At 37.3% G+C, this 13,147-nt stretch overlaps 1 protein-coding gene across 1 annotated transcript in view; it reads left to right on the top strand.

The window, feature by feature from the left end:
• Positions 1-13,147, top strand: part of ADAMTS6 (ADAM metallopeptidase with thrombospondin type 1 motif 6) — a 297,415-nt gene that overhangs the window by 254,956 nt on the left and 29,312 nt on the right. Inside the window, exons 20-21 of the mRNA XM_030321954.1 lie at positions 1,620-1,749; positions 12,048-12,252. Of these exons, the coding sequence (XP_030177814.1) occupies positions 1,620-1,749; positions 12,048-12,252 (335 nt within the window). The remainder of the gene's footprint in view (positions 1-1,619; positions 1,750-12,047; positions 12,253-13,147) is intronic.

Below are 13,147 nucleotides of genomic sequence, written 5' to 3'. Positions count from 1 at the left end.
TTGTTGGCTACGTTTTAGGCCCCTAAATTTAGGAAAACCTAAAAAAAAAAAACCTACTGAAAGAGATTAGTAAGAGCCTTGGGTCACTGCAAACAATAAAATATACCTTTTTCAACTGCTCACCACCATCACGGAGGGTACAGTACTTGGTAATTTTCCTGATCAGAGACATAGATTTCCCTATCTTGCTTAGTTAGAAGTTTGAATTGCATGATGCCTGAGGCACCTCCACCTGCAAAATTTCCACGACTTTTAAAGGGATCTTGGGGCAAGTATTTGGTGTATGACTCTTCAGGTGACAATTTCCTTCAGTGAATGATCTTATTTCACATTGATTTCCCTAATTTGAGATTAAAGTCTTTTCTTCAGGGTGCTATTAAAAGCAACTGGAAAAAAAATAAAGGCAAAACTGTAGGTTCATGTGGGTCTGGCTAGGTGTGAAGCTGTGGTTTCCTGGATATATTGCTAATGCTGTTTTTACAACTCTTTGCGGGTAATTTAGCTTACCTGGTTATAGAGAAGAGGTCGGGGAGTCGGGAATAGTTTATGCTTTTATTTCCAATTCCAGGAGTAACCTGCGACCTCTATATGATCTGAAATATATAGCATTGTTTTTAGTTTTACTTTTTCTCTGGTATCTTGGTATACCTAGCTTTGCTTCTTTAGATTCTTCGACACTAAAGAGAAAATGAGACTGCATAAGGTCTACTCACCAGGGATGTTTACAAATAAGATTGTGTCTGTGTGTGTCTTTGTATTTTGTGAATTGTGAGCAAGTTGTGGTGGATACCTTTGCCAATAAATAATTAACACATACTTAGAATTTTACAGTTTTATAATGAGAGTGTTTTTAGCTGTGACAAACAGGTCACATAGACTAATAATCTAAGATAATAATCTACTGAGTTACTATTTCAAGGAATATATATATATATATATATATATATATATATATATATATATGTTTGACAATGGTATAATCAACAGGGGGCCAGCCCTGTTAAAGCAAACAGACTGTTGGGTTGGAGTGCAAAAGAGGCCCACTGCAATCTCTAAATTCTAGACTTTGTGGGCTTTTAGAGAAATAAAACTATAAGTGGAAGAAAAAGAATGAAATGTGTGAATGTGATGTGTTCCTCACAAAGACTAAATTGATGGGATTTGTCCTATAAAATATCAAAAAGTAAATTTGTCCCTATTGCTTTATTTTTAAATAGATGTACAGCCATTGTTTTGCGTTGAAATGTATATTCATACATTTTATCTGATTATATTTTGGGAAAATGAAGTTGGGGGGATTTGTTTTTTGTTCTTTTTTTTTTTAAGGAAAGCACGAAGAAGAATATACAAATGGGAATATTAATTGTTTACAATTGCCAATAGTTTCTTTTCTGAACTTGAAAACAGTTATGTTTCTAAATATGAGAACAATAATTTTGCCTAAAATTGCAGTATAATGACCAGGACTTCTCTCCTTTTTAGAGAAGCAGTGAAGTGTTTCTGGAACAGATAAGACAGCAGCGATCCAGTGAGGTTGATTCCCCAGAGGAAAGCTATGCATACCTAACTTATTGGAAAGTAAACTACTCTTCAAGTAATGATGTCCTCCTTTTCTCAAGGTGTCCAAAGACAGGAGGCAGTCTGTAAAAGATTGGACGACAACTCTATTGTCCAGAACAATTACTGTGACCCTGACAGTAAGCCACCTGAAAATCAGAGAGCCTGCAACACTGAGCCCTGCCCACCTGAGTAAGTAAGAGTAAGAAATGAGAATTATTTTTTTTAAGTACAAAGAGAAAAGCAATAGCTACTCATATTTGGAAACATATTCATATGTTATGAAAAGGGGAGAAAACATCACAGAGGGTAGATTTTGATATCCCTTTCACTGAGCTAAGATTTCTATTTATGCATAGGTTTCAGTTATTAATCCTTAAAAGCAGGAACTTCAGTAGGTTGATCTGGCACAGTGCTAGAAATTATCATGTTTCATCAATTCTAAGGCACATATCTTTTCACATTTTAACATCTTGGAAATTGAGATTTATCTTGCAATTGATAGTGTGTACTTACAATAAAAATCATCATTATTTTTATCTTTCTTAATGGTACATAGAATAATGGTATCTTAAATTCAATAAAACACATTAGATTGGTGTGCAGTCCTATCTTTTCCAGATATTTATCCTAAAGGCCTAAAGACTTTTTTTTTTAATGTTTAGTTTTGAGAGAGAGAGAGAGAGAGAGAGAGAGAGAGAGCGTGGACGTGCAATTGTGTGCATGAGTGGGGGAGGGGCAGAGAGAGAAGGGGGGTGCAGAGAGAGCCAGGGACAGAGGATCCCAAGTGGGCTGTGCCTTGACAGCAGCGATCCCAATGTGGGGCTGGAACTCATGAACAGTGAGATTATGACTTGAGCTGAAGTCAGATGCTCAAACAACTGAACCAACCAGCCGGCCCAAGACTCTTTTTTTAATGTTTATTTATTTATTTTGAGAGAGAGAGAGTCCAAGTAGGAGAGAGGCAGAGAGAGAATCCCAGGGCAGAGCCTGATGCAGGGCTCAAACTGTGAGATCATGACCTTAGCCGAAATCAAGATCCAGTTGCTTAATCAACTGAGCCACCCAAGTGCCCCTATAGAGCATGCAACTCCTCATCTCAGGGTCATGAGTTCAAGCTCCACATTGGGTACAGAGATTACTTTTTAAAAATTAAAAAAAAGGGGCGCCTGGGTGGCGCAGTCAGTTAAGCGTCCGACTTCAGCCAGGTCACGATCTCACGGTCTGTGGGTTCGAGCCCTGCGTCGGGCTCTGGGCTGATGGCCCAGAGCCTGGAGCCTGTTTCCGATTCTGTGTCTCCCTCTCTCTCTGCCCCTCCCCCGTTCATGCTCTGTCTTGCTCTGTCCCAAAAATAAATAAAAAACGTTGAAAAAAAAAATAAAAAAAAAAATAAAAAAAAAAAAAAAAGGCAATGATTACATGAGAAAAGACAAAGCCACCTAGGCGCCCCAAAGATATTTGATTTTTTTTTAAATGTTTATTTACTTTTGAGAGAGAGGGAGAAACAGCACGCAAGCAGGGAAGGGGCAGAGAGACAGGGAGACACAGAATCCAAAGCAGGCTCTAGGTTCTGAGCTGTCAGCACACAGCCTGATTCGGGGCTCCAACCCACAAGATGAGATCATGACCTGAGCCAAGGTTGAACTCTTAACTGACTTGACCCACCCAGGCACACCTATACACATTTGATTTTTAAAACTTTTTTCTCTTTTCTGCCAATTATTGTTGTAAATTTAACTCAAAAGAAGTGGGGAAACTACACAAGCTATAAAAACTGCTTAAAAACCATGGGCAAAATTTTTTCCCTTCCCATGTTTCTTATAACTTTCAACATAATTTTCATGTAATTGTGCTTCTCAACCCATCAAGTTACTTTCCTGACATTCAGGAATTTGAGTATTATGTTTGACATTTGATCGGCCTTTTAAGACGTCTGAGTGGTCCTGGTCACACCTGTTCTATTTTGGCTTCAGCTTTTTTATTTGTTTAGGCTTAAATGCTATTCGAACACCCCTTGAGATTTCAGTGGTTTGTCATTCCATCCCATGTATGGTGGGTTTAGATATTACATTGGAGTTGTTTATCTATCTACCTATGTATCTATCTATGTTATATATATAATATAGATCGATGTAATAACTATAATATATAATCTATATGATATATATTTATAGTTAGAGATAATTGACATTCAAATTAACATACATAATTAAAGTTAAGTTTCCTTTCCTTTTGTAATTCTAAAATAAATTTATTTATTGAGACACCTGGGTGGCTCACTTGGTTAAGCATCTGACTTTGATTTTGGGTTCAGGTCATGATCTCAGGTTTCTTGAGATTGAGCCCCTGCATTGGGCTCAGTGCTTACAGCACAGAGCCTACTTGGGATTGTCTCTCTCTTCCTCTCTCCCTGCCCTCCCCCCACCCCTCAGCTCCTACGCGTGCCCACACTCACTCTCTCTTGTGCACTCTCTCTTGTACACACTCTCTCTCCCAAAATAAATAAATAAATTTAAGTTATTTATTTTATAAGTTATTTATTAACTTCACTAAAGTTATATAATATTTTTTTTAAGTTTGGAGACAAGAGAATGGAATTGGAAAAAGAAAGTTAAAGAGAATATGAAAAAAGAAAATTTAGGCCGACTTCTTTTCAGAAAGAGCTAAAGATATAAAGAGCTTAAAATATTGCTCTTTATTAGTCCATATTTTTCTTAGTTCCTTCTTAATTTCTTTTTTATTCCTTTGAATTGAGACTATGAAAAAGAAAATCTCAATTCTTCAGAATGGTTGTTGTATATCATAAAATTCCCAGTAGACCTTGGTATTCTAGAGATAAAAATCATTGAAAGACTAGTGAATTCAATAACACTTTTTAAAAAGTTTGTTTGGTTTTTTGTTTGTTTATTAATTAATTAATTAATTTATTTATTTATTTTGAGAGAGAGAGAGAGCAGGGGAGGGGCAGAAAGGGAGGAGAGAAAGAATCCCAAGCAGTCTCCACGCTGTCAGTGCAGAGCCTAACATAGGGGTTCAATCTCACAAACTCTGAGATCATGACCTGAGCTGAAATCAAGAGTTGGATGCTTAACTGACTTAGCTACCTAGGCACCCCCAACAATACTTTAAATGAGTATGGAATAAAGGAAAGAAGATAAGTTTTTTTTTTTCAGATATGATGTAACAATCATATTTGTTTTTTGTTGTACATATTAAAGCATGAAAATTTTAGAACACAGGTAAGTAAAAATAAGAAAATTAAAAATACTTGTAATACTTAAACTACCACTGTTAATATTTTGATATATATATATATATATATTTCAGTCTTTTTTCTATGTTTACATTTTCTATGTTTATGTTTTTCTGTTGTTTATGTATATAACAAAATGGTATGATATGATTTATGATGCTTTGTAGTCAGTTTTCAACATATTTTGAACATTAAATATCTTCTAAAATATTCAGTAGATATGTCCCTGTTTACTTAAATTGGTTTTCCACTGTTGAATAACTTTGGCTGTGTCTTAGCTTTTGATCCCTTAACATACCACAGTATTAACATTTGTTGCTATAAAACTTTGCTCTCTATAATTATGCTGTTATGTTAAATGAATGGGAATAGAATTCCTTGTTCAGATGGAAATATATTTTAGCCTTTGAAACATTGTCAGATTGTTCTCCAGAAATAATATATGAATGTATATTCCCAATAAGAGCATTTTAGAACATCATTTCCCTGAACTGCACAACACTGGATATTATTGTTTTAAAAACAATCTTTGATCATTTTATAGAGAAAAAAGCCTCGGTATCTAACTGTTGTTTTATTTTGTATTTCTTGGATTGCAGATAAGGATGAGCATTGAAAAATTATGTACGGTTGCCATTTGTATTACTTATTTTTGCTTTTCTGATCCATGGCCTATCCTATCCCATTTTTCTATTGAAGTGTTTCTCATTTTGTTACTGATTTCTAGTAACTCTTAATGTTTTAAAGATATTTAGTCTTTTACCTTTGTTCCAAATATTTTATCTGAGTTTGTCATATGTTTTCCATATTTTTATGGTGCTGTTATCTATTTTTACTTATAGAAGTTTTAAAATATTACATAGAAAAGCTATCAAACTTTTATTTCTTTCATAGTTTAGGAAGGCCTCATCCACTCTAAGAATGTACTTTTAAAGTTTCTTTCAAAGTTTCTTTTTTAAAAAAAGTTTATATACTGTTTTGAGAGAGAGAGTACATGTGAGTGCAAGCAGTGGAGGAGCAGAGAGAGGGAGAGGGGGAGAGAATCCCAAGAAGGTTCCATGCTCAGAGTATAGTCCAATGCAGGGCTTGATGCCACGACCTTGGGATCATGACCTAAGCTGAAATCAAGACTTGGACCTCAAGCAACTAAGTCACCCAGGCGCCCCTCTTCTTTATTTTAAATGTAAACTTTGGGGCACCTGGGTGGCTCAGTTGGTTAGGCATCCAACTTCAGCTCAGGTCATGATCTCACGGTCTGTGAGTTTGAGCCCCACGTCGGGCTCTGTGCTGACAGCTCAGAGCCTGGAGCCTGTTTCGGATTCTGTGTCTCCCTCTCTCTTTGCCCCTCCCCTGCTCATGCTCTCTGTCTAAAAAATAAATTAAAAATATTTTTTTTAATTAAAAAAAAATAAATGTAAGCTTTAACCTATTTGAAATATACTTGCCTTTTTTGAGGAAAGGATCTATTTGTTTTCAAATTCCAAGTACCAGGGTACCTGCGTGGCTCAGTCAGTTAAGTGTCTGACTCTTGATTTTGGCTCAGGTTGTGATCTCAAGGTTTGTGAGATCAAGTCCCTGTGTTGGACTCTGAGCTGACATCAAAGAGCCTGCTTGGGATTCTCTCTCTGCCCCTCCTCCACTTGTGCACATGCATGTGTGTGCTCACATGTGCACATGCTCTCTTTCTCTCTCAAAATAAATAAATAAATATTTTTAAAAATCTCAAATTCTGAATACTATTAATTTAACATCCTGAATGGTATTTTATATGAGATTCAGTAAATTTATTTATATATTAATTTTTTAAAAGTTTATTTATTTTGAGAGAGAAAGAGAGAGAGCGCACGAGCAGGTGAGGGACAGAGAGAGGGGAAGAGAGAGAATCACAAGCAGGCTCCATGCTGTCAGTGCAGAGCCCAATGTGGGGCTCAGTCTCACAAACCATGAGGTCATGACCTGAGCCTAAATCAAGAGTCAGACACTTAATCAACTGAGTCACCCAGGCACCCCGCTAAATGGTATTTTTTAAGTTTATTTATTTATTTTGAGAGGGACAGAGAGAGTATGATCTGGGGAGGGGCAGAGAGACAGAGAATCCCAAGCTGACTCTGCAGAGTCAGGGCAGAGCCTGACATGGGTCTTGAGCTCACGAAACTATGAGATTATGACCTGAGCCAAGATCACGAGTTGGACTGACTGAGCCACCCAGGTGCCCCTAAATAGTATTTTTTTTAAAATGAGAAATTATCTTTTTAACTAATAAAATGTTTCCAATGTCTCTTATTCATATTGAAGACTTTATAAGTAGGGTATGGAAAACTAGAGGGCGATAAGATTTATCTTTGTGTTTTATAAAAAAAATGACAGGGGGCTAGGACGAATAGATGAAAGATGCATTGGTAGAGAAATATTAATAGTGTTTATTTGGAAAAACTTAAAGGGCAGAGGAAACCTTGCTGGGAAAAATTAATGTGCTCATAGCAGCAACTCTTTTGTGAGAAAGAGTATAGTAATCAAGATGGTGAGGTGACTAGGGACAGGAAGAAAATGAGAATTCCAGAGGCACTGAGTGAACATGGTGGGATTTCTGACAAAGTCTTAAATAATTGGAAAAGGAAAAGGGAGGGGTTGATATTAAAGTCCATGACTGATAGGAAGCTAGTGCCCCAATCATGAGAAAAGGAAGTAATGCTGAGTTGGAATCCAAAGAGAATGGCCAAGAGTTCAGTTTTCACCATGCTATCTCTCTCTAGCAAGAATGTTTCTATATATGGCCTCCTGTGAAGAATTCTTGGATATTGAATATTATTCCTGTATGACACTTTAGTTTTTAAAGTTGTAAAAATCAGAGGGGTGAAAACAATAGAGTATTATACATTGTGATAATACTGTGACCTTGAGTTAAGAAAACATTTTTTAAGCAACTGCAATGTGAAAGGCTCTATGCTTTCATAAGAATGGCTCACTTGCCTGAGGACAATCTAATCGGATAAATATGTATGAAAATAACTATAGTTAAGGATATGTTAAGTAAAAACAAGAATTTTTAACAAAAGTGCTAAAGGATGCTTGGACTGGGGAGAAATTTTTACTTGCGGGTTAGGTTTTATTTAAAATTGTTTTTAATGTTTTTTTTTTTTTAATTTTTTTTTCAACGTTTATTTATTTTTGGGACAGAGAGAGACAGAGCATGAATGGGGGAGGGGCAGAGAGAGGGAGACACAGAATCGAAAACAGGCTCCAGGCTCTGAGCCATCAGCCCAGAGCCTGACGCGGGGCTCGAACTCATGGAGCGCGAGATCGTGACCTGGCTGAAGTCGGACGCTTAACTGACTGCGCCACCCAGGCGCCCCTATTTATTTTTGAGAGAGACAGACAGAGACAGAGTGCGAGCAGGGGAGGGGCGGAGAGACAGGGAGACACAGAATCCGAAGCAGGCTCCAGACCCTGAGCTCTCAGCACAGAGCCCGATGTGGGGCTTGAACTCACAAACTGCGAGATCATGACCTGAGCCGAAGTCAGACGCTTAACTGACTGAGCCTCCCAGGCACCCCTTCATTTTTTTTTTTTTTTTTTAGTTTAGAAAAATCTCACCTGTGAAATGTTTAGGGCATAGAGCTTTATGCTTAGTATTAGTTTTACTTTCCAGTTAGTTGAGTAATGAGCAGATTTTCTTTTTACCAACTTAATGTTGAGATTTTTTTTTTAACCTGTTTTAAAATATAGTAAAGTTCTAGTATCCTAGTAAGTAGTTAATGGGTTACATATTTGAATCTCTCTTTGAGTAAAGATGTTATTGTCAGATTATGATTTTTTTTTAATTTTGCTATGTTGTGTTTATGAGAAGAGTTGATAAGTAGATGCTGGACTCTGGGACAAAGGCTGGGAAATCTCTTTCTCTCTGTCTCTCTTTTAATCTAAACATCAAATATCAGTTTACTTTCATATGCTCTGCCATTTCCCTTTAAGTTAAAAAGCAAAAATAATATTCTAGTTTTATGATTGGTTCTTGCTTCAAAAATATTCCAATTAACCTAGGTTTGTGAACATATTTTATAGTGTCTCTCTTATTCCCTCTGCCCCCCCATAATATATTGTTTGTCCTATTAATACACAGACACTGTAGGTCAAGATTACACAGATGGCACCACACCATTCTTATTTCAGACAGTTGAACATGAATCCCACTAGTTGTTAGTGTCCAGTGGATATGAAGACACTTGCGAGAATGTAGACAATTTGATCCCTGGGTGTTGGGAAGAGCTCAGAAAGAAGCATCCCTGGTATTGTTCAGACTATAACAATTCAGCAGTTGACATTTCCAGAGAGAATTTTTGTGTTTTCTACCACAAAATCTAGAGGAGGAAAAAAGGAGAAATGGGGAGAAGGTCATCAGAGGGTCAAATGCAATGGGGAGAGTGAAGGTGAAAGAAGCCATATGTCTTAAACTGGACAGGGGAATAGAGAAAATGAGATGAGTGGATGCAGTGGCAAAATTGCAAAACAAGTTAAATAACTAGAGTGTGATTTAATCCTGTGGAGAGACATGGGAAGGGATGATTTGGTGAGCAATAAAGATGCAACCGGGACTGAAATCAGAGTTCGAGTCAGAAGGGAAATTGGGAGGGTGGTTAATACTTTTACTTTCATACATTCCAAATAAAATGCTCGACTGATGCATCTAGACTAAGAGATGGTTGGCAATAAAAGAGAGGACAAAGAATAAAAAGATGGAGGTGGCCCTGACCTCATGCAGCAAAGAACAGCAACACCTCCTGAATCACTGCTATTACTCTGGGCACCTGTGTTTAATTTGAAGGACTCCATCCCTCTTACATTATGAGACCTAATGAGATCATGGCTGGAGGTGGTATGACTGGACTTTTTGTGGCTGAGTTATACACATTTCTGTTTTATCCCCTAATCTTGGTGATGAAATCACTGTTGCAAATTGAATCAGAGTTTCACTATGGCTGGCATGCAAGTTATTATTCTCAGTACACATTTTCCTCTTTACCAAAAATGGTACTAACAACTTGGGATCATGTTCATCTGTGGAAAACAAAATGGAAAGAATATGAAAATTGCTTTAAGTCTCCTCTGGAAAATAACTTAGAAAAAAACCCATTAATATCAGATTCTCAGGATTAAATTATTGTTACTTAAATGAATTTTAGGTTGAAAGTGTTTAAGTTTTGGAAAGATGTATTTTAAGTTTTAGAAACTGGTTAATCGCCATATTTCTAAATACTGGTTTTCCACTCTGTAAGGGACAAAGGCCATGGTTGCTCATTTGGCTAACTACAGGCTCAAATTTGGAAACTAGTATTCTGACTTCACTAAAGTACTATCTTCCACATACAAAACTGGCGCAATCACATAAGCTCACACTCTTCCCTCCGGATAGTCTCTTACCCAAGAGCATTAGCATATCCTGTGAGGATAGTTGTATGATTTATAATCATGGATGGATGAAAATGACTAGTGACCTCATGCTTCTGACCTAGATCCTACTACTTAGCAGGGTTAAAAATGAAATTCAATGGAAATAGTAACTGCTGGGGGATCTAGTCCTAGTTTCAACATTGCTCTTTTCATGACTTTGGATAACTATTTTCGTGACACGAACCTTACTTTCTTCTACAAAACAAAGTGTGATTCCTTGAATATAGTAGGCATTCAACATATATTTATTAAATTAAATGCAATAGTATATTAATCAACACTCTGGTTGGAAATAATACAACTTCAACTTCAGCTATTTTCTGCACAGAAGGGGATTTGTTGGTTTACTTAACAAAACTGAGGGAAGGGCAACCATGGATCTAGCTTTAGGAATGGCTAGAATCCAGGACTGAAACAGCACCAGGGCCCTCTAGCTCCTCTGTATTTTTTCACATCAGTTAATTCCACTTGACAGGGTGCATGGCCACCAGCAGCTCTTACAGCTTTATGCACCTTTGTGACGAGAAGGGAAAGGGCTTTTTTTGCTCTAGTGGAGGTATAAAAATTCTAAAGCCAAATTCTCATTGGTCTAATTTGTATCTTGACTCACATCTTTGGACCAAATAATGTGCCTAAAGAGTGAGTTCTGTAGACGTATTACACACATACATACATACATACATACATGGACACACACATACACACCCTAAAATTACATCTATAAAAGTTCATTTATGACTTCAAGGAAAAAAGAGTGGTTTACTTGCCAACGTGAAACATGTTTGTTTTGTTATTTCAGTTTCTTCCCCCATTAGCTGCATAGACGCTGTTTTCAGGAATAAAGGGGTCACAACAAGGGATCTCTATGTTTTCACAGAGCTGACTCAGGATCTGCTCTTGGTGCAGGTTTTTAAAGACTTGTATATCCTTTAATGTGGTTTTAGCACTAAATTCTTGATTGTAGGAGAACCTGCTTCAATGTGATAATAAATAAAGCTGCTGTTTCTTGTTTGTTGTGTTTAGACACAATGTTAGAAGCTTTCAGTGGTATGCTAAAGCAAGCTAGCCCTGGCTCCTGAAATCCTATTATTAGCATATCTTCTTCTTGTGTTCAACATGCCAGGGATGTAGGTTGAAATTGGCGTTAGTGAGTTATTCACCCCACAAAATTGGTAAATTCAACAAATCGAGATTGCTGCCCTCCATAAAGAGCCAGTTGTTAAACACTTAAGCAGCACATGACTGGAAGCTTCATATTTATTACTTTATTTAATCTTCATCACAGTCTCACAATTTATATTTATATTGTTATCTTTATCTTAAAAATTAGTTTAGAGGGGCACCTGGGTGAGTCAGTTGGTTGAGCATCCAGCTCTTGATTTCTTCTCAGGTCATGATCCCAGCACCATGGGATCAAGCCCCACAATGGGCTCAGTGCTGAGCATGGAACCTGGTTAAGATTTTCTCTCTATCCGCCCCCCACCCCTCTCCCCCACTTGCCTTCTCCCTTAAAAAATTAATTTAGAAAAGGGGAAGTATCAATGTGGTTAAAAACATATGGTGCATTACTTGTTTGGACCAGGCTCTGCCTGTTTCAGAGCCCAGGCACTACACTTTGGAAGGCAGCTGACAGTGTATTCTCTTTTCCTTAGCAGCTCTTCCATTTGTCATTTGTCACCTCAACCAACACTGAAATGTCAGCTCTCTTAGGGAGAGAGTGTAGTCCATTGACGAAAATCTCCGGCTGTACTGAGGAAATGTTTTTCTGTGTTTCTTCCACTTTTTGCTGCAGGTGGTTCATTGGGGATTGGTTGGAGTGTAGCAAGACTTGTGACGGTGGAATGCGCACAAGGGCAGTGCTCTGCATCAGGAAGATTGGACCTTCAGAGGAGGAGACACTGGACTACAGCGGCTGTTTAACACACCGGCCTATTGAAATAGAGTCCTGCAATAACCAGTCATGTCCACCTCAGTGGGTGGCTTTGGACTGGTCAGAAGTAAGGAAATCTGAGGCTGTATGTTTTGAGATGTCTTAACTAATCAATACCAGAGCATTTAATAGTGAGGACACCTGAGCTTGTGAGCACCTTAAAACTCAACAAGTTAAGGACTGCCTAACAGCAAATTTGGCCCTGTTATATTTCATTGCTCCTTGTCAGGAAGTAAGGTTTTTCTGGGTCAGGGAAATCAGTGAGAAACTAGACATCAGTTTGATTAAAAATCAACCTAAAGTGAATTGGAAAGAGTAGAATAATGAGTACTCACATAAGTGGTTTTTCTCTTCCTTTGCTATTCTCGAGCAGCAAATAAGCTCAGAATTAGTGATAAATCTTTTTTCCCAAGTCATGTTGCAGCCTAACTACATAATTCATACATTTGAATATTTATCAATTTTTTATCACTTATTATATATCTAAGTATATTTTAATTCCTTCTGTTGCATCTGGGGAAGAAACATGGAGTTGAGGTTGTAATATACAAAGTCCAATTCATTCAGCTTTTATCATTAACCTCTGCTTACATGATCAGTGAGGGAGACTAAGATAATGTTTTTCTGCCTTACATGTATATAAAAGAGCCTAAAATAATCCATAGAGCTCAGAATAATTGCCTTATGAAAAATGAGGAAAGGGGTAGAGTTAATTTTTGACTCCTCGTTCTTCATGAGACATATAAGTGGAAACACCATATCATTCTCCACATTTCCCAAAGAAGGGTTGAAATCTTCTGTAATGTTCGTTAATATTAAAAAGAATAAGTACCTGGCTACATAACTAAAGGCCATTCTTCCAAGTTAGCAAAACAGGATGCATTTCCTGCTGGAAACATTGTGGTACTTGCTTTGGGTATTTCCTGTAGACCTCATAAGTTTGTAAAAAAAAAAAAAAAAAA

This window comes from Lynx canadensis, chromosome A1 (genome assembly GCF_007474595.2).
Source record: "Lynx canadensis isolate LIC74 chromosome A1, mLynCan4.pri.v2, whole genome shotgun sequence".
Classification (NCBI taxonomy): Eukaryota; Metazoa; Chordata; class Mammalia; order Carnivora; family Felidae; genus Lynx; species Lynx canadensis.
Note: the sequence above shows the minus strand (reverse complement) of the source record. Positions and strands in the feature narration are given on the sequence as shown.